This window comes from Mus pahari, chromosome 3 (assembly GCF_900095145.1).
Source record: "Mus pahari chromosome 3, PAHARI_EIJ_v1.1, whole genome shotgun sequence".
Lineage (NCBI taxonomy): Eukaryota > Metazoa > Chordata > Mammalia > Rodentia > Muridae > Mus > Mus pahari.
The window spans coordinates 129,805,863-129,832,855 of record NC_034592.1 but is presented as its reverse complement, the minus strand read 5'-3'; the positions used below and the strand labels follow the sequence as shown (position 1 = coordinate 129,832,855).

The 26,993-nt window shown below is 46.8% G+C and overlaps 2 protein-coding genes across 2 annotated transcripts; one reads left to right on the top strand and one right to left on the bottom strand.

Moving 5' to 3' along the window:
- Window positions 1-916: 916 nt before the first annotated feature.
- On the bottom strand, window positions 917-12,444 carry Pax1 (paired box 1). The gene is made up of 6 exons (XM_021193693.1): window positions 11,835-12,444; window positions 9,087-9,382; window positions 8,027-8,656; window positions 6,255-6,397; window positions 5,666-5,888; window positions 917-1,030 (listed from the first exon to the last, which is right to left on the bottom strand). The coding sequence occupies exons 2-6, from the start codon at window positions 9,349-9,351 to the stop codon at window positions 939-941; spliced, it is 1,353 nt and encodes a 450-aa protein (XP_021049352.1). The 5' UTR covers window positions 9,352-9,382; window positions 11,835-12,444; the 3' UTR covers window positions 917-938.
- LOC110318551 lies at window positions 11,575-12,836 on the top strand. The gene is made up of 2 exons (XM_021193694.1): window positions 11,575-12,015; window positions 12,534-12,836. Exons 1-2 carry the CDS (start codon window positions 11,755-11,757, stop codon window positions 12,597-12,599), a joined length of 327 nt encoding a protein of 108 aa, XP_021049353.1. The 5' UTR covers window positions 11,575-11,754; the 3' UTR covers window positions 12,600-12,836.
- Window positions 12,837-26,993: the final 14,157 nt, after the last annotated feature.

Here is a 26,993-nt window from a genome sequence, read left to right as displayed (position 1 = left end):
ACCATGCTGATGGCTCTGGAGGTACATTAGGGTCTGTTGGGTGTATCTGAGAGATATTCCTAGTCTTCAGTTACTGAAAACACCTCCAGTCCCAGTACCAGTCCCAGCATCTCTTTCTCCTGTCCTGTCTTCTTTTGGGTGGCATTAACTTAGAAACAAAGCCAGCCTAGTCACTGGGCACAGAAAAAAAGGTTCCAAACAATATTCTTGGGGTAAGGGCAGCAATCCAAGGAAGTTGTACTCTTTTTTGTTACTATAAAAATATATGATTAAGGACTTTGGCTTTGCTCCTAGGTTCAAGCCCCACTCCCTTGGGACTGTGGATGCTCAGGGGAGTGGGGGGAAGGGTATAAAGGAAGGTTGGGTTCTTGGAGAATGCACTGAAGTTTTCCCCACCCACTGATTGGAGAAGTAGAGCCCAGGGAAACTGTAAAGACCTTTGATTGTGATAAAGGTGTGTGTGTGTGTGTGTGTGTGTGTGTGTGTGTGTGTGTGTGTGTGTGTGGGGAGAGAGAGAGAGAGAGAGAGAGAGAGAGAGAGAGAGAGAGAGAGAGAGAGAGAGAGAGAGAGAATGCAGAAAGGGAAAGGATTGAGATGAGAACATAGAGGAGAGAAGAGAGATAGAGAACAGGTGGAGGGAGGGAGGGGAAGAGAGAGGAAGGATATGGATGGGGGAAAAAAATAAATTGAGGCTGTGGATGCAGGAGTCTCTCTCCGAACTAGGAAGGTTAGGAGAACGCAGCTATCTAAAACCAAGACTTGGAAAGACCTAAAAAATTCCAGGGTTTCATGGAGGAAACACCGGCGGAACTGTTGAGACCGAGGCAGTGCGGGGCCCCAACTCCAGGATGCTGCCAGCGACGAAGAGGTCGAAGGAGCTGAGCCGCAGTCCGGTCGGCTCCTCTGAGTTGGGCTGTGGCTCTGCGAGAGGACAGCCCCTAGGAGGTCGAGGCCGGGATGGGCAGTCCGTGTAAGCTACCGAGTGCGTCCGTGGCCTTGCCTCCTGGGCTGGGGGGCTTCCTGTCGGTCCCTGCGGAGGAAGCACAGGAGCATCGGGTCACCTCCCAGAGCCTAGGCTGTGGAGCAGGACGCCAGCAGGTCACGGACTCGGGGACGCTCATCCTTCCGTGTCCTGTTCAGGGAGCCACTCCGCAAGGCAGGCTAGTGGATCTCCTCAACAGGCCACTTCGCCAGTCATTCACTCCTGATGATGACCACAGAAGCAAGACTTCCTCCTCTACCCTGGATGTCAGGGTTGGTGTGGACGTCTTCAGCTCCTAAGAAGACTTCATGACTAACCTGGTGCTGACCCGGTAGAGCATGTCCTCCCGACCCCGACCCACGGATCCACTCCAGACCCACGCGGGATAAGCAGGATTGAGGGGCAGCTTAGGGTGTCTGGAGGTAGGAGGGTTGCGGAAAACGGGCCACCAAACATTCTTGGGGACCTCAGACTTGAGCCAAGGTGGAGCTTTAGATAAGCAGCAGAACACTGCGGCCACGGAGCATCCTGGGGCCTGTGGGCCGCTGGATTAAGTGGCAGTGGGCTTGCCAGATCAGACGGTATTCTGCGCATTGCTCTATTATTTGGGGTTTTGGGAAGGGGCCCAAGTTTTGCTACTGGAAGCCAGAAAGTGACGCCACGATTGTGCAACTCTATTTTTCCTTTCCCGAACTTTCCCGAACCCCGGCTGGCTGTGCAGCTTTTCCTCGCACCAGGAGGCAAAAACAAATGATCTCTGAAGGGGTGCGTTTTCGATTTTTCTTTCCCTCCTCCCGCAAAAAGCCACTCTCTAAACCGCAATTCCAATTCGATGAGAGGGAACTCTGACTTGTCAGCTCCAGGCGTAACTTTGACTGTCCTATTTCAAAGTAATGGCACACACACACACACACACACACACACACACACACACACACACCAGGTTAGTGAGATATTTAAAGAGATTGATATACAGATGGTCCGGACCAAAGTCCTCCAGGCGATACCCCACCTCTCAGTTCACTTTACTAAGCACAGTTATGACTGTACAACCAAATAACCAGACATCTTTTCCATCCTGTTCACACACTTCAAAAGTGAGGACCTGTTTTTAAAACATCGTGAAGGCTTCTCAGGCAGGAATGACAAGTGGAGAAAAATAAACACTCAGGAGCCAGGAGATGAATTCCACCCCCACTTTGGGGGAGATTCTCCTATTTTTCCCTTATCTCAGTTTCCTCCCCCTTTTGAGTTGGGGGTTCTGTAGGACTCTGGGAATGGGGGTACCTTCTGTAGGTACCTTTACCCCCCCCCCAGTCACTTGGCATACTCTAGTCTCTGGGAACTAGGGAGGACAACTTAAAAATATGGGAATTGCAAGAACATAGCATATGACAGAGAACCAGGAAAGGCTGGGACTCCACCAAAGGAGAGGGAATAGTGAGGAGTTTCATAATTTGCAAAGGCTATCTAGTCATCCACGACAGAATTCTCATTCGGTGTTGTCCAAGCACCAACTCTGGATTAGCAATAATCAGAACGAAATTGTAAATTCTCTTTAACAAATAAATAGCAAGTTTTCTTTGTGCAAGTTTTCTTACTGGAAGCCTGAAAGTGACACTCATAAATGTGATTTTTTTTAATTCCCCCACCCCTTATTTTTTAAATCCCTCCTGGGATCAGTTTTGGAACGTTAAAGTTTGCTGGTTTCTGAAACGCATGAATGCCTTTTGCCTTGAGAAGTCAATGGGGTCCCTCACCTTCGGGAGGAAAGTAATGGCACAAAGAACTTTGGGTGGCTGTGTTTGTTCTTAAAAGCCCATTCCCTCCTTGGGAAGAGAATAAGACTTCCTTATTCTTCTCCCAGTTCCAAAGGATTAAAGTTCCCTTTCCCTGAAGGGAAGCATCAACAATCATTCCTGCTTTCTTGCCTCCATAGGAGGGAAACCAGAGACACTACCTTCCCGCTGTCCGACAAGATGAAGGCAAAGGCAGTAAATTGTGACACACAAGCTGATATCCGATGAGGCTCCAGGCTGAATAATGAGTAAGATGCCCATTTGCAGCTAACTGGAGGAACACACTAGTGAATATTGTATCCTGAATATGCATTAGGTCATCAAAATAATTTGATTTTTACAGGGTATATTTATATTCATATGAATACAAATTCCTACTGTCTCTGCAAAGACAATTTTGTATCAAAAAAGTTAACTAGTATTAATTTTACTATTATACAGTAAACAAAGAATAATGACAGTAAACTCTCATGAAACAATTTTCTTTGAACACATTAATTGTTTAAGAAATTGTTAAAAGCAAATGGCACTGGATTATATAACTTTGCTTTGACTCTTCAGAGTCCAGTTAGGGGGCAATTCTTTCTGCCCATGAGAAGAATGTAAATTCATACTGCAAGGGAGTGTGTAAGTTTTACGTTTCAGAAACAGGTGCTTAACGAACAATTCTGTTTACAACCATGGAACACACAAATGCTTGCAAGCCAGCCTGAGAAACTGTTCAAAGGGATGGATGTGAATAATTCCTTTAACCGAATTTTTTTTAAGGCACTGTATGGCTCAGGACACTAACTTACTAATTTAATCACCAATGTAGTTAACTTGGTTGTAGGTTCTGCATTTTATTGTAGGAGGCAGATATGATGATCACAGGGATATTCTGCCAGTGAGGTGTTCTGTATTTCTGAAAAGGGGTTGTCTGATAAAGAAAATCGATCAGAAATAACCCCCAAATACAGATCCCTCCCAAGCTGACTACAGGTCTCTGGAGTTAGTGAGTGTGTGATCTATCACCTTTAGATCTTATTCTTGACACATCACAGGTTTTTATGTGGGGCGGAAGCATCCTCAGGACCAAGTGGCCCTTCTGAAAATTACTTCCTTTTGGAATCAACAAACTCTTTAGTTTACTTCCTTCTCCTTGGGACCAACCCAGAAGAAATCACTTAAATTCTTGACTAAACACTTTTAACTTAAGTAAGCCTGCTCAGTTAAGCACTTTACACAGGGTGGCAAAGCTCATTCAAATATCTGTACCAACAGTCCAGAGTTTTGGTGAGTGAGGAGGAACTCACCCTGAGACCCTTGAGCTGTCCTTAAATGTAGGGGGCTATTGAGAGCTATTTCCAGGTTTCAGAATTCTTTCATGGATTTTTTTTTTTCTCCAAGTGAGCAAGTAATGTTATCCTATTATTTAAATTAAATTAAAATAAACTCTCTGACTCAGTCTAGACAATTGAGTGCAATCTTAATAGGCTAGGATAGAACTGTTCTATAAAGTATTTAAGGGTTGGAGAGATAGATGACTTAGCAGTTAAGAGCACTGACTGCTCTTCCAGAAGATGGGTTTCAATTCCCAGCACCCAAATAGCAGCTCACAGCTGTTTACAACATCTGACACCCTCATGTAGACATGCAGATAAAACACCAATGCACATAAAATAAAAATAAATAATTTTAAAATATTTTGAAATTTCAAAAGCTGTTTTCTTCCTTCAGTTTATTCCTGTGGATAGTAAATAGTCTTCCCTTCCAAACCCCAGATTCAGTTACCTGGCCTCACCAGAACTTCTTGGAAATAGGTCTTTTTGTCTGGGGAGCACTATCATCTGTCTAGCTGTGGGCACAGCCAACCCCACCAAGACCCTCTCCAGCATTGGTGGGTGTGAGACAGGTAAGGTCAGAATGAACTATTTCCTAACCCCAGAAAACCCTTCTGACTCATTCTGTACTTTGGTTTGTGTCCACGGTTCCCTTCTCTGCGGGAGCCGAGGCTCCCTTATTGGAGCAGTGAAGTTTAAATTTTCTGGTGATCAAAACCTAAATACGTGCAGGTTCATAACGGACAGATTCAAGATCGGGTGAATTATTTCTCTGTTTAGTGAAAAACAAGAACTTCACAGACAGTATGATTTAATCCATGCTGGCCCCATATGTTAAATCTCTTGATTGACTTTTTAGAAAGCAGATTTTTGAAGGGGGAGGGGGACGAGGCCCCAAGCCACAGCGCCCTGGGATGGAAAGAACCTGAATGCTTTCGATTGCCCCACTGAATGTGCTGAAGAACAAGAATCTAAAAAGGAGATCAGGGCCAAGCTTTAAAGGGAAAGGAGAAGAAAAGGAAGGGCAAGAATCAGTGGGGAGTTCAGATGTGGAAGTCAGGAGTGTCACTGATAGGGTCCAACCCCACCTGTAAGATTGAAGTGCAGGACTCTCTCCGCTATAGAAAGCTACATTTTGTAGGCCACCCAAATGTGGGCCTGGACTGTTTTGCAGTTAACACATTTTTTGCAGTCTACACAAATGTGGGCGTTGTAGATCTTTCTTGGCATGGAGAACATGAAGCCAGAACGGGACAATTTGACCAAGGATGTAAGAACTTCAATGACACCTAAAGTCTTGATTACCAGCCTGACCCTCTTTCTTCTCTCTCAATAGGTTAAAGGGGGCAGTTTAAAGTGAGTCGCTCACTCTCTAGGTGCCCTTTCTTAAGGGCACCTGCTAGAACTGAATCTACTCCAATCGCCTCAAGTCTCCCTCCCCTACTTTTACCCCCATCTCTCACTCATCCCCTCCCTCCTTCCTTTCTTCTGTCTCCCAAGCTCCTCTCCCCCACCTTCTAACCCCTCCAATAACCTGACACCTCCCAGATGGCGCCCCTCACCTTCTCGGCTGGGGTGTTTGAAGGTCATTGCCGCTGCAAGCTCCCCGCTGTGCACCGCCACACCAGCTCCGTGGGGCGCCAGCGGGGGTGCCTGGGCTGGTGGCCAGGGCGGGCCGGGAGATAGGTAGCCGGCTGCTGGAGCGCTGTATACTCCGTGCTGGTTGGAAGCCGGGTAGGCGCAGGCAGGAAGGAAGCCTCCCACTGCGGAGAGGCTGGAAGCGGACTAGAGAAAGGAGACCGAGTCAGAAAACCCTCTGGTTTCTCCCGCACAGGCGGCCTTGGCACGAACTCTCTTGTCCTGTCACTTGTCACCGTTCTAGGACTCCCTAGCAATCTGATTTATAAATCTGATTTTAAAATCTCAGAGGTTTTTTAATGGAAAGGCAAGCCAATCTTCACTCGAAAGCCAGACTGCTCCCAACTAGGACCGCGGGACTTGAGGACAGCAATAGGCCGCTGGAAGACGCTCTCTGTCCAGACTTTGCAAAGCCCGGCTGAGAGACGCTGCTGCTCTTTCTCCTCACCCTAACCCTTTCTGTGCCCACTCCACCCCCCGCCAAGGTCACTTACTGCCCTGCATTCTGGTTACCTGAGTATATTTAATGTCTGCCTCCAAGGCAGGTTTCTCGAGTCCATTCACGGCTGGCGAGGTGGGGAAGGCCGCACGGTTCATACCCGCCCAGTCTTCCATCTTGGGGGAGTAGGCAGCGCCTTCGCTCCCGGCCAGGGCCCCTGCAGGAACGCGGATGGAGTGGATATCTGTGAAGACCTCCAGCCCAGACTTTTGTACAGGAGCCAATGACCCAACTAGAATCAGCGACCCAACTAGAATCAGAGAGCACTGCCAGACATCCCCTCCCACCCCCAGAGGCTGCCACAAACGCCAAAGGCTTTTCTTTGGAGGTGGGGGAGGTGGCAGGGCCCGGCCTTTCCGAGCAAGGGGGAGAGGGGCCTCCCCTTTATTTCCTCCAACCCTGGGCCCGCTTCCTACGAAAAAGCCTAGGTACCGGCAAGGCTCAACCGGAGGTAGTTTCTCCACTGCTCAGAAGCAGCAACCAGAAAGATTCAATTTCGAGGCAACTTCACGAACATTTTGTAAACCTCTGGATGTCTTTTAGTAGCACCCAGAAGGCTAGGAGACCGTTTTTTTGTTTGTTTGGTTGGTTGATTGTTGGTTGGTTGGGTTTTTTGTTTTGTTTTGTTTTGTTTTGTTTTGTTTTTTGACCCAGGTCTGCCTCTAGGGACATTCATGGTCTCCCCAAAGAGACACCAATGCCAAGATGTCTCAAGTACAGAGCTGCTCCCAGAGCAGGTGTGTGCCCCCTGCTGAGGGAAACCTTTAAAGGTGGGTGCAGACCTGGTAGCCACTTCCCAATCGCCTGCCTTCTGCTGCTCCATGGATAGATTTAGTTGGTGCTATTTTGGTATAGTGCCACCCAAATGAACAGTGTGCAGGGCCTCGGAGATTGGGCTAAGCAATCCATTTTCCCCAGCTTGTTTCTCTGGGACTGCTTACTGTGTCCTGGGTCTTCTCAGGTCTGCTTCTGGTCGGGAGCTAAGGAAGGAAACACTAGCTGCTTGGGAAAGGAGCCAATGCTTCTAGACAACACCACATATCTATCATACTAGGCAGGGCATCAAAGTTGCCTGAAACTTCCAGTCTTTTCCATGCAACAGAAATTACCAATATTTGACTGAATTTTAATGACAACCGCAGCGCAAGTCCTAACAACTGCCCCAAAGAGAATAGGGCGTCATTACCTCTATTCTAATGGCAGGACATAAATGGCCTCTGAACCCAACAGAGGTCTAGCTAGCCCCATACTTAAAAAAGAAAGAAAGAAAGAAAGAAAGAAAGAAAGAAAGAAAGAAAGAAAGAAAGAAAAGAAAAGAAAAAGAAAAAGAAACAAGAAAACACTGACCACAGGGGTTCTTTCTCTTTTACTTAAAAGAGCTCCTGAGCCCGCATAAGCTCTTGAAGGAACCTGAAAGCTAAAGAAGGGGCTGAGCAAAAGTGGCCCAAGCGGTTTGTTTGGCTTAGATTTGGCGATAGGCATTTGCATTCTTTTTGCAAGAATGAAAAAGTGCAATTTCAGGCCTCCGATTTTGTGGTCTGCGCCTGCTCTTCTATTTGGGAAATATTTTCCATAGTTGTCATAAAAAGTTCAAGATGTCCGAAGACTCTCACAGAAGGTTCTGGACCCCCAGCCTGTGTGACCAGTCCTGAACTAAGTTTTGAGCCAAAATTAGTTCTAGAAGGAGAAGGGCATGCAACACCTTCGCTCATCCTCCCGCCCCAAGTTCTGCCTTTTGTAGAAAATTACCGAAGACATCACGACTAAGAAAGACATCATGACTAACCTGTTTGCTCCATAAACGTCCGGATGCCCAGGATGTTGCTGACTGAATGTGCGGAAGGCCATGATCGCGGGATACTGACGTGGCCTGCCGAGCCGGGGACCCCGGGATGACTGCCCATCTTGGTGCCCGTGGGTGACACTGGGCTGGGGTAGGGGTACTGGTAGATATGATTGTAGGGCAGCGCAGGCTGCGGTGGCGGCTGCTTACTTGCTTCGTATGGCCCTGGCTGCGCCAGGCTGCCAATCTTATTTCGCAGGATGCGACTGATGGAGCTCACAGAGGGCACGTTGTACTTGTCACAGACACCGTCAGCTAGTAGCCGGTCACGGATCTCCCAGGCAAAGATGCCAGGATCTCCCTGTTTGTAGTCCCGGATGTGCTTCACTACATTGGGGGTGGTAACTCGAGGTTTGCTGCCCCCAATGGCCCCGGGCAGGATGGAGCCGGTCTCATTGTAGCGCGCCAGGATTTTGCTCACGCAGCCATGAGAGACCCGCAGTTGCCTACTGATGTCACAGGGTCGGATACCCAGCTGTGCTAGCTCCACGATGCGTAGGCGGATGGCATTGGGCAGGGGACGGCCGTTGACGAACACGCCACCAAGCTGGTTCACTTCGCCGTACGTCTGCTCTGCAGACGCGCCGGATAGGAGTGAGCAGGCGAGGGAGAAAACACCGGCAAGTTACTCAAGGGTGTCCTTGGAGGACCAATGCCCTGCACCCTAGCGCGACTCTGAGATAACCCGCAGGTCCACCCCAGCCTCCGACAGCTCAGATCTGAGGACAGAGCCAGCCGGGGACAGGCTGGCACAAGTCGGGGTCAGGGACAGACATTGTGCTCTTCAGCCCTTGGTGCCCTTTCGCGACTTTGGCCATACCCTCACCTCCTCTCTGAACTTAAGGGACTGACCCATCGATGGCTGGGAGCAGCAGAGGACGTGGCTCCTGAGGACGTAGAACCCGTTTGCCCAGGGAAAGTGTATCAGGGGGAAGGAAGGGAGGCAGAAAGTCTCAATCCAGCTCCGCACCCGCCCGCACCCGGGCTGAGGCTCGCCCCTTACCCATCGCGCGCGGGCCGGCCAGCTGCCTGGCGCCGGAGCGGCGGGGGCTGGGCCCGGCGCAGTCCGGGAGAGCTCGGGCGCCGCCACCGCCGGAGAGGCATAGAGGGAGGGCGCGCGCGAGCCGTGGGCCGCGGCGGCTGGAGACGCGCAGTGAGCCGCTGCCCAGCGCGCCGCCCGCCCCAGGGCCTGCCGCAGCCGCCGCCGCCGCCGCCCGCTCCCAGGACACTCTCCAGGCCCGCGACCCCAGGCCCAAGGTGAACTTCATCCGATTGGGAGAAATTCGTCTGACCGGGAAGCTGCAGGGTGCGAGAATCAATTTGACGTGTCCTCCACGTCAATCTCTACAGTCACGCTGGAGACTCACGAATTGGCAGCTCATTGGTTCCCGTCACCGCGCCCCGGCGTCCCCCTCCCCGCCCAGAAACTCTACCCCTCCTCCTAGTTCTTGGCTTCCCCCTCCGCCTTTCTCCACCCCCTCCGGAACCCTTTCCCCCCACCTCCACCCCACCCCACCCCCACACACACCAGGAATATACACCATCCTAAACCTGAGCCAGATCCTGGGATCATCCAATCTTTGTTGCTTTTTTGTGGCCTTCCTAACCTACTTCAGGAACGGTAGGGGAGTCATCTCAAGTTGATCGTACCTTACAGTTTTACAATCACCTCTACCGCCATTACTAATAACCCATTGGAAGGTAGTTGATCCTGGCAAGGTGTTTTAGCATGTGGCTATCTCCACCACCTGCTGCCCTGAGGAGAAGAGACAGGTCAGGTGGATACAGCACCCAGAGAACCACCAAGATGAAAAGAAAGAGGTCCAGGCATCGGTTGGGGCATCGAGGAAGGGTCCACAGTGGCTTATGGAGCTGACTCTCCCTGATCCCATTTCTCATCGTTGTCCATCCTGTTCTCATAACAGGAGTGCCTTTGGAGTAACACAAGGTGATTTCAGTGACCCGAAAGGAGCACATTCCAGGTTCTGCCTCTAATGACAAAGCCCACCCACCAGAACTCATTCCTCTCCAGTAAGTGACACAAGGAACAAGCAGGAAAGACAGACTTGCTGCTTCCTGCCCCCAACAATCAGGCAATCTTCAAAAAACCCTAATGGTTGCTGAGCTCCTGTTCCAGATCCAGATAGTCTGGTTTCTTTCAGACAGGCCAGGAGATCCTGCCCACAAGACACACACACACACACATACACACACACACACACCCATTCCTCAGCAGTCTGGCCTAGCCTTTCCCAGGCACCAGTAGTCTACCAAGAGGTAAATGACCCTTCAGCTCTGGTATTTAAAAAAAATCAACTCTTCTAATCCATATCTATGCACAGTGCTAGGCCTCCAAGCTGGCCTTCATAAAGGCAGCAATCCCGAAGGAGGCAATGAGAGGATCATGGAGTTCTGCACCTGGTGCCAGCAGAACAAGACCTGGGAGTTTCCAGGTGAGACCAGTAGACACCAAGAGCTTTGGGCTAATCACAAAATAGCCTGATGGAACCCCAGGAAACAGCCACAATCCTGGACCTTCTAAGGCGTCCAAACACCCCCTCAGGAATCAAGAAAACGCCTCTCCTCACCAACACACATCCCTCCATCTCTAGCTCTTCAGAGCAGCCTGGAGACTGCTCACTGTTCAAGTGCAGTGATGTTGTTAAAGGCTCCTGCAGGTTGACCCTGTCAGCATAGCTTCAGGAGCCTCGCTGGAAGCCCTGACCACTTTTCTCCTTTTTCTTGGGGAAGGGAACTTTGATGAACTTCATTCAACCCTTGCAAATGTGTGTCAGAAGGACCTTTGTCATAAATCCCTGGCTCCCCAGGGAAACGGTACAACACCCAGTAGTCTGGGGTTGTTGTGGAGGGAACGGTGAAAGATTCGAAAGAAGAGGCGGCTCTGTCTGGCAGCCCATAAACAGTGCGAGCTCAAGTTCCAAGAATTTCAGAGAGGTTGCTGGGATATGGAAGAGGTCTAGGGGATCTGTGCACCCTTGAAGGCGCCCCAAGCCCCCAGTGACATAATAAAGACACTTGGAACACCAGGCCCATCAGAACAGGGTAGCCTTCCAGTAAAGACCTAGAAAAAACAATATAGATTTAAGGTGGGCTTGCTAGGTGTAGAAGCTTTCGGTTTGGGACGGGGTGGGGGACAGGTGGAGAGCGCAAGGAGCAGAGAAGAATGAATGCACTTGGTGGGGGCAGTTCCTTGAGGCTTTGGGGAGTAAGGACACCTCTCTTTCAATTCTTTTCAGATCTTTTGGGATTTGAGAGTCTTTGATCTAGAGATTCATTTCCAGGATTTCTAGTCAGGCAAGGAATAGCAAGAAATGTGTGAGCCTCTGCTAGGTGTGAAAAACAGCTTCTATCCCTTAACCCAGAAATGCATCAAAGTAGCTAGCTGAAGGGCTGGAGGATGGGGGTCGTTAGGCATGCTCAAAGAGCAGCTAAAGCTAGCCGTGCCACCAGAGAGCTGTTTCAACCAAGCTATCCTCTGCTCAGCCTGCCGTTTTGCCGGCAAGAAGCTCAGTCCAAACAGCATTAAACTCCCTAGAGGAAGGCCCACTGGTGATCCAGGAGAGGAGAAGGTAGAGGAACGATTTAGGAGATTTGCGCTTGTGGCGGCAAGCTCTTTGGAATAGCTGAATCTGCCAGGCTTCCCCCTCACCATGCTCCCTCCTCAACAGCCAGCTGTGTGCAGGCTCGACCACGAAGTGGTCAGCAGGTCTAGGCTTCGGAAAAACCTTACAGTTTGTCGCCCCCTGTCGGGTCCGGTCCCGGCTTGGCTGCGCAGGTTCCCGCGCAGCTGGCTGGCTGGGGTGGCGCAAAGTGGAGTGCAGAAGGCAAAGTGTCTCTTCAACTTTCCGGGTTGCGGCTTGGTCATCTCCACCGTTCTGGAGCAGCTAATGGTCCATGAGGTGCGCGCAAAGGTAAGAAAGCTCGTATACTCCACATTTGGTTTGATAAAATAGTATTGCATGCGCTAAACCCGGCGTGCAACCAAGTGAGCGAGTAGTGGTTTCCAGGAACGTGCAAGTCCCCGGGCTGGAGAATCCCACACAGCTAAAGCCCGGTCCGCCGGGTGCTGAAATCTCGCAGGGGCAGAGGACCAAGGTGAGGGTCTCTAAGGGTCCCTGGCTCGGGTATCCCAGGGCAGAGAAAGTAGGCGAGGCAAGCTTCATAGGCGTTGGAAGTTAAAGAGGAGGTTAAAAGAGAAGTCTTTCTGGGGACTGGAAGCTGGGAGCGGAGAAAGTCGCTAGGAAATATTCTGCCCGTTTGTCACCAGAGCGGTGAATGGAGGACCCTAATGTTCAGGCTGAGTGAATCAATCTCCCGCTTCACTTCTCAGCACCATCTTGATTTTTGATGGGATGGTGCGGGCAAAGTTATTTGGGTGCAAACGAAGCGTGCAACGGGCTGATTGTTCCCTGGGACTCACACATTTCAGGTCTCCAGGAGTAAATTAAACAAGCAGATGCAAGTTCCATTCTGGACCCTCAGGTGCGCGGCTTGATTCTGCCAGGAAGGAACCCAGAGTAGGAGCAAACAGCCGCTTTCGCAGAGAAGCTCTGAAGTAGCCTGAGTGGAGCCTCGGTATTCCAGCAGCCTCGTCTGCTAGCCGGGGACTGGTAGAGCTTGGTTTCGCTGTTCCCGTTTCTCCTAGCTCAGGCCTTGCACTTTCGTTGTTTAATGAACACTGGGCAGTGCGTTGCATGGTTCGAAATTAAAGTCAAACCCTTTTCTTTTAAAATTCGTGGGGTGGTTTGTTTGGTCTATTTTTTAAAAAAAAAAAAAAAACAACGCAAACTTCAGAGTACTTTGTGTAAGGATTCTGTGTAAGAACAGCCTACGCAAAAGACTTCGTGTAAGAACAGCCTACCTTACTCTTTAGGGACATTTTACAATGGATAATTTTACCACTACACAAACACTTAAAAAATAAGAAAATGCTTTTTTTTTTTAAAGTTTGATGTGTGGCCAGGTGCAAGAAAGCGTCGGAGGCAAAGCCTTGGGGGACTACCGAACAGGAATCTAGCTCACGGGACCGTGTAGACTGCAACGAAGCTCCGCGGACAGTGGAGAGTGGCTGGGGTGAAAGGGAAGGATGGGAAGAAGGGAGACTCACAGATTAATTGATCTCAAAGATCAAGTCAGCATAAGGTCCCCTCCTTAGAGAGCCAGTGTCGCCCAGCACCTGTTTTCCCATTTGGAATGCAGGCTCCTCCCCCACCTCCAGTTCCCAGGTGAGGGTTCCCCCCAGACTTGTATTCCCCTTGCCTGTTTGAGTCTCCTCCACTCTTTGCAAAGATTCTGTTTACCTCTGCTAGCCGGGAAAAGTCTGAAAAGTCGGGCAGCAGCCCCGAGTCCATAAAAGTTGTTCCAGCCGCTCATGGCCCCCGTGCTTAAAAAGGCATGGTTAGAGATGCAAAGCAAAGCAAAATCTTTTACAATTTCTTCAAATGAATGGAATAAATAAGAACAGATACCTATTTTGAAGAATAAAAACAACATTGGATGCTCGGTCGGGTTCAGAGACTAGGGAAGAAAAAGAAAATAGACTTGCTGTGTGAGCCCATTAGAAACAAACGGGGAAATTGGGCATGACCAGCGAAGATCAAGGATACTTCCTGATTTGAAATGTAGGGACCCGACTATTATATTTGTAGCTTAACTTTCAGAGTTTCAGAATAGAAGCATTTTTGCACTTGGGTGGTAAAAAATAAACTATGAAAGCTAGTAGTGGTTTTGTTGGGGTGGACTAGTTTCCCTGAGCTTTTGAAGTAGCCTGTCTCCTTATCTTTTGGCTCATGTAAATCCTTACCTGACCAAACGCCTGAGTACTGCATATTGTGAGTCTCCCTAACTTCCCTGGCAATGGGGAGCTTGTCATAAACCTCAATTTCCACTTCTGTAAATTAGATTTATTTCATCTCATCATCTTTGTCTCTCTCTGCCTCTCTCTGTCTCTGTCTTTCTCTCTCTCTCTGTCTCTGTCTCTGTCTCTCTCTCTCTCTCTCTCTCTCTCTCTCTCTCTCTCTCTCTCTCTCACACACACACACACACACAAATACACATACCATGTCCATCAAACCCCAAGACATGATCAAAACTCCATCTTTGCAATAATCTGTCAAAAATGCTTATGTGTCCAAGCTAAAAATCAACATGGGAGGAGTTTACAGAGGGATGGGGGGGGTGTTAAAGGACTTCTTAAAAAGCAGGGCTGGATGAGGGTCTCAGGATGTCCAAAAGATGTCCCTGCTGCTCAGACTCACTCAGCTGCAAAGACTGACATGTGAGCCACATCCACTCTGGCCCAACCTAATCAGAAACAGCTTGAAGTGTGTTCCCTGTGAACTCAAGGGCAATGCTTTAGAGGTTTCTGCTTCTGCATGGACTTGGAACATGGAGGCTGGATATGGTAACTGGGAGTTGAAGTTCTTGCAGTCTTTTGTCTCAATGAAGACAGTTCCTGTCAGACCGCATTTGCTTGGACTTCTCTGATTTCTCTTTAGATGTCACTACTCTCCACTCTTGGGCAGAAGGATAATTAACACCTTGCAAAGGTGGCGGTTAGGTTTGCCAAGTGACTGTGGTCATCATTTTACCAGAGGACACTGAACCCTCAGGAGGGCACTGCCTAGGTTCCCTTCCTACTAAGTCAGAGGGAATGGGAACACTGCCCCACTTCAGTGACCTATTTCCTCATAATTAGCATATTGATTAGTAATTACAAGTCCATTGTTTTATTTCTATCAACACATATCTCTAGGAAACACTGATATATGGAAATAAAGTCTTTGCTCCAGTCAGTTTCTTTAGCACTAGCTCAGAAGTCCCAAAGCCTTCCCTCTTCACATTCATTTAATTTTTCATATTCACATCTTGTCACAAAGAATCACTTTCCTTGACCAGAAATCAAGTGTCTTTTATGCTGAGGTTCCTTTAAGGCACAGATGGGATTTTTGACTTGTAACTTTTTACATCTTGTCTGCCCTATTCCTTTGCACTGATTACTTTTGGTTATCTTTTCCTCTCCAGTCCCTGCAACATCCCAGCAATGCTACATACATATGCACGAGAGCGCGTGCACACACACACACACACACACGTACATACACATATATTTATGTATACATAAAGTATGTCCGCTGTTCGGTGATGGTTTTAATTTTCCTCTCCCTCCCCCTGGTGTATGGCCTATGGAGTTTTATTGAAGACCCGTAATGCCTCCGGTTTTGATTTAGTGTTTTGGAGTTTGTGATCTCATTGCCCAGTATGGAAAATATTAGACAGGGTCTGCAGATTGTACACAGGAAAAGACCCGAATCACCATTGTGGGGTGAGTGCTCTTCTCTGGCCCTGAAACAACACAATAGTACAGCTGGCTCTAGGCAAAGAGTCAGCTTTATGTCATCTAATGGAGACTCCGGCAGCCTGCCCTGCCTTTGCACAGGTTTTAGAAAAGCTGTTGAGCACTTGGGCAATCTAGACCCTGCTGACACCCAGAGACTGTGGTTGAAATGGAAATGGTTACAGCTACAGCCTGGAAACCAGAATTTTAAAGATGCAGATGGTTTTCAGGTGTATTTAAATTGGACACTCACTGCTCTAGAGGAAGATGGGAGGAGGGGTATGACATGAAGCTTCTTGCTCTGTAGCAAAGTTCTGGGAGGCCTCCTCTGTGCTAACACCCTATGAAGACACTTAAACTTAAATGCATGTTCAAATCTTTGTCTGAACCAGTCTCTTCACAAAGTCTCCTTCTGTAGTATTCTGATCCTCTTGGAAACTTCAGGGCAGATTGTGCCCCTTCCTCTGTCACTGCTGGCTGCTGAGGCTTCTGTCTTTAAGATCCCTGGCTCCTGCCCTTGAATAGGTGATCCCTGGCTCCTGGTTAAGTGTAAACATCTGCAGAGTGTGCCAGGGTTAGCTCATGAGCATTGACAAAATTTGCCCTGAAAGTCTGTGGAAATGAGTCATAAGCACTGCACAACGGGGTTTGGGGATCAGGGTTCAGGGTTCAGGGATCAGGGTAATTGGGTCATCCAAGAAGCTGAGAACTTCTCTGGTCTTCTAACACTCTGACATGTCTTAAATAATAAACACGTGAAGCAGCAGGGCTTCCAAGGTTATCTGAGAAATATCGAATGCTCTAAAAGTTTGATGTAATTTCAGATTTTTGTCTGTGGTCATAGTTACTTCTGTGCCATGTACCTTAGAAGAAGGGAACTTTCCCAAGGTGGTAAGGGCAGGCTTCATGAATACTGGAAAATACATGCAGACTAGAATAATGGTAGATAATGGTCTGTGGGTATCTTGGCCAGAGGACAGGCAGTAAGGAAAGGCCCCCAAATCAGCTTACAAATCTCTAAAGTCTCAGAAATAAAATTAGGTAATTTTTATTTTTATTAGGTTAGCTGGATAATGTTTAGGCCCAAGCTGCTCTTAACTTGATTTTTTTATTATTATTATTATCATTTTAGGAACCTGGTTATATTCCAAATGACAAGTATAACTTCAGGTTTGCTTTTTCCCCCTTTCTGTTTTTGTTTTGGGGTATTTGTTTGTTTTGTTTTGTTTTTTGTTTTGCTTTTTTTTCCCTGAGACAAACTATAGAGACCACTCTGGCCTCGAACGCTCAATCTTCCTGGCTCCGTTTTCTGAGGGTTGGGGTCACAGACAGGCACCAGCAACTCACCATTGGCTTTCTTTTCATTTTGCAGGCAAGTTTCAATAAAGTCTTGGAGTCGCTGTCACTGCAAAACCTTCAACTTTGAAAGAACGGAACTGCGTGCAATGATTTTTTTTTTCTTTTAAATCCTTTCTAGCTGTGAAATGCAAACACTTAGTAAAGCTAAAAGAACAAATACAATTCAGCTGGAGTTTGGGGGTATTATTTAGTGTCTTGGTTTCAAACCCATAGCCTTGAGCATGCTAGCCACCCATGTCATTCTACCACTGAGCTACACACACAGCTCTTGTGTGTATGTTTAAAGCATTGTATAGACAACTGTTGAGGATATCTCAAGTTATATATCTTACAATCCCTATCAATATATATTTTATACACTCTATCAATTATTTCAAGTAGTCTAAAAATTATTGATGTCCATATTCTTTGACAAATTTACACTCATTGTTATAAGATCATATGAAAAATAATTTAAAGATATATGAAAATTGCTAACCATACTCAGGACAGAAAAAATAAAATGCCCTTAAATTTGTCTGAGGTTTCTCAATAGCAAGCAGAAGCTGAAGACTGGAGGATGGTTGAAATGTCGTGACAGATGCTAGCAGAGCTACAAGTGGGTAGGTTGCACGAACAGATATGCTGAGAAAATAAGTCTTGACAGGACTCCTAGGCATGCAGACACTGGCAAAATGAGTCGAGTTAATATCCGCCAGCCTAGGACACACTCAGAATTTGTATTATTACTTCTTGGCAGGCCAACAGGAAAGGGGTTTGCCCCCCATCTCATGGGGAGCATCAGAGGTTGCTGTCCATTCCATTTTATGTAATAACACCTCTACTTGAACCAACTCTCTCTAGTTTAATCTTTTTTCTGCAATTATGCTACACAGACTGTAACCCAGGTCGTGTGATGCGGGGCTGCTGGCCCCATGTGTGGGACATGTGTTCGTGTTTGCAATCTCAGCTGACTGGTTTGAGCAGAACGAATCTGGCACTTTCATCTTAGTTTCTCTTTAAACTGGGGCATAGGTAACTCTGCAAGAAGGGCCGTGGAACAGGCTGGAGCTGGGATGCAGCAGAGCTTAAACTTTGATGAGTAGCCTTAGATGGGATTTGATGACATTACAATACAACTCTGGGCTTAAGGGTTTGGGGTCATGGAATTGGAGCCTGGATTGTATTGGTCCCATTGTGCTGTCAGAAGCTCTCTTTGCATTAAAGCTGATGGGAAAGTTGGGGGAAAAGGGCTGACTTATGGTTATGCACCGCAAAATTATGTCAGGATGCAGGAGCAGGGCTGTGGACTTCCACACATGTATGTAGGTAGGCATGCACCATTGTGGAGCTCAAACACTTTTTCCTTTTAATGCTTAGGATTATTCAATCCAAACTGTGTATACACCTTAAGTAGAATATTGACAACTGTAGGCTTTTATGCCCATCTGTTCGATTCTCAGGTATGTTTTGCTAATGGAAATGCTTATAATCCAAGCTGCATCACAAGGTAACTTGTGGAGAATGTGGATTTAAAGTACTTTCCTGACTTTTCCTCTGTTTGTTGTGTCCCTTCATGGGACTGGTTCAATACACTGAAATGACATCTTGGGGACACAGAGTCACAGCACTTACTTTAAGAAGCTGAGTGACATCTGTGTCACTCTATCATCTATGGTTTGAGAAAACCGAGGAAGGAAGGAAGGCCTACATTTGCCCAGTAACATGGGCAGGTTGAAGTTCTTCATTTTTGTACTCTCTGGTTGGTGAGGCATGCTGGACCCTAATCTAAGCAGGAACCACAGTCTATTCTACTTTTCCCAGTGCCATATGAAGTTCTGCCTTTAGTAGAGAGAGTGTCCTCTATTCACTCCTGTATTTATTCTCTATTTGCCTCAAGTGGAGCCCCTCACTTCCTTCCTTGCCCTTTGAAGATGTTCTGCCAGCAGGATCTCCCTTGGGGTTCAATCCTTGGGCTCAGTCCCCAGAGAACCAAGTCTGTGGCTCAGGAACTCACTTCTATTAGCCCCCTGCATTCTACAAGGTGTGCCTGACTAAGAATAATGTTTGACTCTCTCCCTCCCTCATGAATTACCACTTGTCGCCAAAACTCACATCTTTCTTAGATTGCCCCACATTTTTAACTTTTCCCCATTTCTAGAAGTGCCTTAAATCCAATTTTTTAGTTAGGTGGCATCTTCTATAACCTTAGGATAAGCATCACATCAACCACTTATCCTTCATTAGGTAGACACACTGCCTTAGTAGTCTCATGGCCTCCATTGGTTGAGGTACCAGATGCTTATGTACAATACCAGACACTGTCAGGCACTGATCAAATCTCTCTGCCCAGGACTCAAATGCTCATTGCTATAGGCTGACACTATAAATGTTGATGCTGACAATTCACGTTGGAGACTCTTTCCAATTGATTTTTTTTAAAGGATTTTAAAAAGGATCTAAGCTAAAGAGCCAGTGTGCCCAAAGAAAATAGTTCTCCCATGTGCACTGATGATCATAGTTGGGATAAAAAGCCTGTGAAACAGGGATGGAAGAATAACTTGGAAGGGCCATCTCAGCTTGAGAGTACCAAGTGACTTTTCAGTGACTCTATCATCATCCTACTTGTCCTCCTACTTAGTCAAGCCCCACATCTCTCTTGGGTGCTGATCCCAAAAGCTGGGCCAAGGAGTTTACAAGTCATGAACACTGTCTGCTTTACCAACCATGTGAATCTGTTTCTGATGTTTCTTTGTTGCAAGGATGAAGGTGTGGTGGTATATCATTGCTGCAGAATCACAAGCATGGAAGCTGGAATGGCGCCTTAGTAGCTTGCCAACCTCTTTGTCCTACTGAGGGACATGTTGTAAGCAGGTAGGGGTTCCCAAGAAAGAAAATGATTTGGCTTGTGGTACCTTAAGGGCAAGGAAGGGCCAAGGGGCTGGCAGAGTTGCAGTGACCATCATCAGATTAACATTTAGGGTCTTAGAATCCGAGAAGCCAGAGAAAGGTATCAAGTACAGAGGTGGGAGGGCTCCGGGACAAATACAGGGGTTTGAAAGTATGGTCTGGCTTGATTTCTTTCCATCACAGGCAAATTTCTGAAATGGAAATACACAGAACCTCCAGGGCACTCCACAAATTAGAGCGTGGAACACGAGCCTTGTTGGTGGGCTTACACCAACTCTACAAAATAGCTTCATTGAGCAAATTAATCAAGTAGTTTTGATTACAAGGGAAACATCTACCAAGGGGAAAATGATTTTCAGACCCTTTCGGCAGTTATGTTAACATGAAATTCATTTGAGTGAACAGAAGAAAGCTCTTCATCTAGTCAGCACACAGTCTGTGTGACAAGCATTGGGGAAGCAGCTTTTGCGCCTGAGGACTTCCTGTTCTGGTTGCCTGCTTCTGAAGCTGGTCTTGCAGATTTTCCTAGTGCTCAGCAAGGAGTGGAGGAAGCTTCCAGCCATGGGAACACTCATCTCTCTGGAGTCCCAGTCTCACCTAATGATTTTGGAAAACAATGTTATGTTGATATCAAACATGCATAGATTCTTCAGGGCATAGATTAGGATTTGTTTTTTGTCTTTGTGTTTTGGAAGCACAGAATAGAATGTGTCAACTGCCACCCTAGTTACCAGGAGTTACCAGAATCTCCCATTCTGGAGTGTCAAGGCGGAGGCCCCAAGTGTCAAGGGAAGCGCTATGGTGGAAAACTTTGAACTGTGCTGTCAACTCAATAAGCAGAGCACATCAGAGTAAATACAAGATGTGGGTGTCAAAAGGATGCTGAGCCGTGAACCTTTGAAGTGCTCTGTCAGCTCCTTAAGAAAAGATCATCAGAAGCAGCAACAGGGGCTCTGAGGTAGGAGGACCTCAGGGCTTTGCATGTGGGTGCTTGTATCCCAGATGGACCTTGAAGAGTGGGTAGATGCTGACAAGCAGCAGTCCATGGGGCAAAGGAGGGACAGCCAGTGGCTCTTGGGGAAGAAAAGTGCTGAGGCAAGTGGAAGTCACAGGGACGATGTGACTAAAAAGTCAACCACTTGGTTTAAGAGGGGAGCAGGAAGGGGTGGCACAGGAAGCAGCAAGGAAGGTTGAGGACCTTGTAAGGAGAGGCCAGAAAGGCAAAACAAGGAAGCAGCTACTAGGCAGAGAGGCTGAGAGACTGAGACAAACGCTCAGGCCTTTGGACCAGGGTTAGACATTGATATCATCCCAGAATCTGAGTTGACTAAAGATGACTCCAACCTCCTTTCTCCTTCATCTCAGGGCCCAAGCAAACCATCTAAACTCCACATCTCAGTTTTATATCCTAAATTTCACTCCGCAGGAACATCCAAGGACTAAACTGGCTGAAGAAGCTTAGCGTATTGCCTGCTGCACAGCAAACGCTCAACAGAAGTGACTGTTCCTATATCACTCTAACAATAGATCATTCGACTATGCCGTGCTATACCATTGTACAGTTTTCAACACCACATAATAAGGCTGTGAAAAATTAAGGGGGGAGCCAGACGAGCTGGAGCTGAGAATTGCAGAAGAGAAAGATGTACTGGCAGGAGTTTTGTTCAGCCAATTGTAAAATGATCTCAATTATTCACTAAGGCAGAATTTCTACAAGCCACAGCTTGCTGGCCTCCACTGTATTTATCCTTGGGGAATAGCCGAACCTTTTTTTTTTTTTTTTTTTAACATCTCCTTTGAGTTAAATTTGCACTTTCATAACTGTCTCCTTCCTCTTCCTACTCCTCTCATAAAAACAGCCATAGGAACGGTCACAGGAAAGCACTTGGGCAGGGGGGAGAGGGCACTGCCAAGGGCCACATCAGGGCAGAAAGATGCCCTGTCTAGAAGGGCATGGGTAGCAACAAGCAAAGGCTGTGAGTAGAACCCCTTTTGCTCACCTTCAGTTTTCACGAGTGTGAGCTTCTCCAGCAGAACATGCTTTCTACGTCAGCTCAGCCCTGAGATGTCAGGGTTCAGGGAGGGAAAGGCTGAGCTCAGACTACAGGTGATGGGAATGTGGCAACAGCCCGCAAAGTGCTCACTGCCATTTTCAGACCAGCCACTGACTTTCATCCTGCTATCTACAGACCTTTGACCTCTAGTTCCCCAGCTCAGTCTTTCCTCTTGCTTCTCTTCTTTTCTTCTCCCTCCTTCAGCATCTGGTATTGTCCAGAAGACACCGACTGGACCAGTGTGTACTTGAAATTTCCCTTCACTTTGGTCATCACCTCACACCCATGTGGTTGAAAACAGACTTTCCTCCTTCTCCCTCTTCTCCCTCCTCCCTACCCTCCTCCCTCCCTCCCTCCCTCCTTCCTTTACTCTCTAAGATGTGATTTCTCAGATTTCTCTTTTCTCTCTCTCTTTTTTTAAGATTTATCTATTATATGTAAGTACACTGTTGCTGTCTTCGGATACACCAGAAGAGGGCATCAGGTCTCATTATAGATGGTTGTGAGCCACCATGTGGTTGCTGGGATTTGAACTCAGGATCTTTGGAAGAGCAGTCAGTGCTCTTAACTGCTGGGCCATCTCTTCAGCCCCAGATTTCTCTTTTCAAATATTGTATTTATTTATTAGTGTGTGTTTATGATTTTTATGTGGTCTCACCCCATGCCACAGCTCACACATGGGGAGTCAGAGAACACCTTTCAGGAGTCTGTCCCCTCCTCTGCCACCGGGTCTAGGTATTGAACTCAGGTTGCCAGGCTTGCTCACCAGGGGTTTCTACTCATGGATCCATCTCTCTGGCACCCACCTTCATCCAGTCTTACAATTTTCTGTCTTTTCCATTCAAGCCTTCTTTGAGCCCCTGCACTAAAAGAATGAAATTGTTCCCAGAATCTCCTTAGTTCTCTCCTTCGATTATCTTTGATACGCCTGCTGCAGGTTCCCAACCTTTCGTCCCAATTGCTGCTTCGTCCCAGAGACTCATGGTTCAGTATTTTCACTGCACCCACAGCCCCTCAGACGCTGCAGAACTAAGGAGATACTGGGAACAATTGCTTTTTTTTTTTTTTTTTTTTTTTTTTTTCCCATTTTTTTTTTTTTTTTTTTTTTTTTTGTGGGGTGGCTCAAAGAAGGCTTGAATAGAAAAGAGAGAAATGTTGGGGTGGGGGCTGGGAGAATGGAGAGTGACCTAAGAAAATTAACTTCAAACTTAAAGGGAGAAGAAGCAATAATGAGAATAACGAGAGACTCTTCATTCTAATAAAAGGAGCAATTAATCAAGAAGACTATCCTAAATATGTATGTACCAAACTCTGCTGCAGCCAATTCCATAAAAATGATTGATTAACATTAATCCATCAATACTAGGTGGTTTCAACACCCTACTTTCTCCAATAAAGAGGTTATCTGGACAAAAATAGAAGAACATCAAAATTAATTGACATCACACATCAAATGAGCTTAGCAGATATCTACAGAATACTCCACCCAAACACGAGAGAGTATACATTCTATTCAGCAGCACACGGAAGCTTTCCTAAAGTAGACCACGTCCTGGGACAGAAAGAAATCTTTACAAATTCAACAAGATTGAATCACTCCTTATACCCTTGGAACACGATGCAATAAAAATCCCTAGTGAATACGCAAGCTCATGCTGTATGAGCATTTTTAAACTTTCTCGCCTGTTCTTTGCTTGAGGTGATTCTTCTCCAGGTAGACATTCTAAGCTCCCAAGATACTCGGAGATGAGCTGAGAGGTAGCTCAGCTGCTCAGCTAGTATGCATGGGTTCAATCACCGGCACCACATCAACTGCATATAGTAGCATAGACCTGTAGTCTCCTGACTCTTTAATGGAAGCAAGAGGATGGGAAGCTCAAGATCATGCTCTGATACATAGTAAGTTTGAGGCTAGCCTAGACTACATGAGACACTGTCATAAAAGAGAGAAAAAAAAACCCACAACAATTAGAATGGGCTATTTATTTATTCATTTGCTGGAGTCTGCATTTCATGTCATGGCTAGGCATGTCTTCATTCCACGATGTGCCCTCCTCCCATACATCCACCGTGTATCTTCACGGCTTTTCACTGTCACATTTAATCCACGGTGTGTTGAAGCTAGCCCAAGTATGTGGCATGAGGGGTGGATCTCTCTTTCACCAGAGGCTTCGGGGAAAGAGAATGACTCCTTTGACTGCGGCTCTGAGTTTAACCAGAACCAAAGTCTCCCAACCTACTTCCATAACATAAATCCTGCTGCCCAGAGTCATCCCTAAGGAAAAAAGGAAGATGGGTGGTTGGCAGAGAGAGGAGGGAGAAAGGGACTGGGAGGAGGGGGGAGGAGACGCTGCAAGCGGGATGTTAAGTAAATAAATAACTTAATTTTTAAAAAGAAATATGAACGCATAAAATCTGGAGAATATTACTCATTATTTATTCGTATTGGCATTATGGTGTTGTCTTTTAAAAGCCTTTTCATCTCATAGTCAAATACATAGAAATAGATCCTAAAGGCACTAGGGGTCTGCCTTAATGAAATCTAGCAAATATATTTGTTGTATGAGACTTTCCTCCGGAGCCACACAACAAACACATGTCTATCAACTCCGGAAAAGGAACCCATGACAGACCAAAGTAATGACTGGACCAAAATCTAGCTTGGTCGACCAGCGAGTTTTCATTGGGGTTACTCACAGGAAGGAGCAGGGGCGACTGGAAAAAGCAGCAGCATCACTAGAAAGCACCGCGGACATATACACACACCAGGGAACGCAGGAAAGCGGCATCCTTGGAGCTCTGCAGAGCTTCCAGGCAGCTTTACAATTTAAGAATCGTCTCAGCAGCTCTCCTGGCCCGAGTCTTCTCCCCCCAGTAGTTGTTTATGCCTATAAATTGAGGGGGACCCTTAGAGATGCACCTAAGTTTTCACTTTCCCGCACATGTGACCTTTTGTTTACCTTCTGGGTCTCATGAGCCTTCCTCTACCTTCTAGGAGAAACTGCTGCATTGTGTGAGTGTGTGTGTGTGTGTGTGTGTGTGTGTGTGTGTGTGTGTGTGTGTGTGTGTGTGTGTGTGTGTGTGTTTAATCCAGCCTACGACCTCCGAAGCTGCTCCAAATCAGCACCCCAAGTGCAGAAGTCCCGGGACGGGTTGAACTTCCTGAGTTCAGTCACAGCCCCGGGAGGCACAGCCTGGTTTCTAGGGGACCTTGTTCTGAGGGTTATCACCAGGTAAGTTGGGTCATCACCTGAATATGGTAAGATTATGGTAGTCTGGTGAGAACAGGCATTCTTCGTTTTCATTTCAAACACTGTCAAACACTTCTCCTTGTCCTAGTAGCTACTCTCCTTCCCCAAACACAACCCTGGAAACAGAGGTAGCAAGAGCTTCAGTATTGCAATGTCTGAGCCCTCTTGTGTGGAAGACAGGAAGGTAAAAAAAAAACACTCAGTAAGGCAGACTCAGGGCCCCTTAGTCCTTCCCTTTTTCTCCAGCCTTTCTGGACATCTCTACTCACTTTTGATACACACACGCATGCAGAACCACTCTCTACCATGGTCTCCCGACACTCATGCTAAGCTGGAACTCAGGTAATCGCATTATTCAGCCCACACTAGAGAAGCTGCTTCTTGCAGTGGATGGGAATTAGCACAGAGACCCACAACTGGACAGTGCACACCACGGGGTACTTTGTAACACTCGGCCCCAAAAAGGAATGTCTTCATCAAGGCTCAGGCAGAAGAGGAGGCGGAAAAATATTAAGAGTCAAAGGTGGTGGAGGGCTCACAGAAACAGCATCTTTCAGACACGATGGGACTGATGGACACACAGAGGCTGTGGCATTGCTCTTAAGATCCTGCACAGGTTCAAACCAGATGAAGCTCCAGTATGAAGAAGGAGAAGTAGGCACAAGGTCCTATTCCTAACTAAGAAGCTATTTGCAATTGATACCTGCTGAGAATGGGAAAATTCAGGGTTTTTTTTTTTCAGTGAAATATCACTGGCATATAAACCACATTACAGAGCAGGCTCCCATACCTGGGAGTAACTAGCCAACACAAAATGAACGCCATGTATTTTCATTTCTGTTGTTTGGTTTTGTGGGGTTTTTTTTTTATTTCATTTTGTTTTGTTTTTTGGTATTTTTATTTTGTTCTGCCTGGGTTTTGTTTGTTTGGTTGTTTGATTTTTATTTTTTTATTTTGTTTTTAAGAGAGAGAGAGAAAGAACATGAAGTCGTGTAAGTAGAGGTGGGAAGGATCTTGGGAGAAGTTGGGAAGGGGAAACATTAAAATATATCCTGTGAAAAAATACTATGTAAGGAATTTACCAATGGTTTCTTAAACTTTTATGCTTCTATTTGTGACACAGTTGGCTTACCAAGGACAGGTTAGAGTCAGTTGTTCTATTCTTCTTACTAAATGCTGCCTTCCTGTTCACAGGCAATGTCTAGATCCACAAGCCCTATTCACTTTACAATGCATAGCTCCCGTGTGTATATGGAACATGGTGCAGAGCTTTCTAGTCTTCACTTCTCACCAAATTTCAGGGAGCAGGGGACACTAAAGTACTCATTCATCAGTAGTCCCTGCCCCCCGCCCCGAGGAGAAAGAATAATTCCCTTCTCCAAATTATCTCTCTACTCATGAACTGGTCTGTTTTCTCATTAGGTGCATAACATAGTAGTCATTTTTCTCATGGCTTTGGTAAAATAACAGATAAACATGACTTAAGGAAAGATGAGTTATTTGGACTTGTGGTTTGAGGGGATACAGTCTGTCATAAGGAGTAAGGCATGGTAGCAGGGACACAAAGAGGCTGATCCACTTACACTCAGGGAACAGAGGGAGATGGGTGGTGCTACTCTGTATTCTCTCTCTCTCTCTCTCTCTCTCTCTCTCTCATGCACACGCGCGCGCGCGCGCGCACACACACACACACACACACACACACACACATTTCCTTCTCCTTTCTCTTACTTAGTCTGGAGCCCCCATCAGTGGACAGTGCTGCCCATACCATTAAACCTCTCTGGAAAAGCACTCTCACAGACAACCCCAGAGACAACCTAGTTGAGTCAAAGTCCAGGCAACTTGAAAATGGAGATTAAATTAGTGAGCAGGGGGAGGGGATAGGGGAGTTTTTGGAGGGGAAATGAGGAAAGGGGATAAAATTTGCAATGTAAATAAAGAAAATATCTAATTAAAAAACAGCAAATGGAAATTAAGCATTGCACAGGTCATGTTTT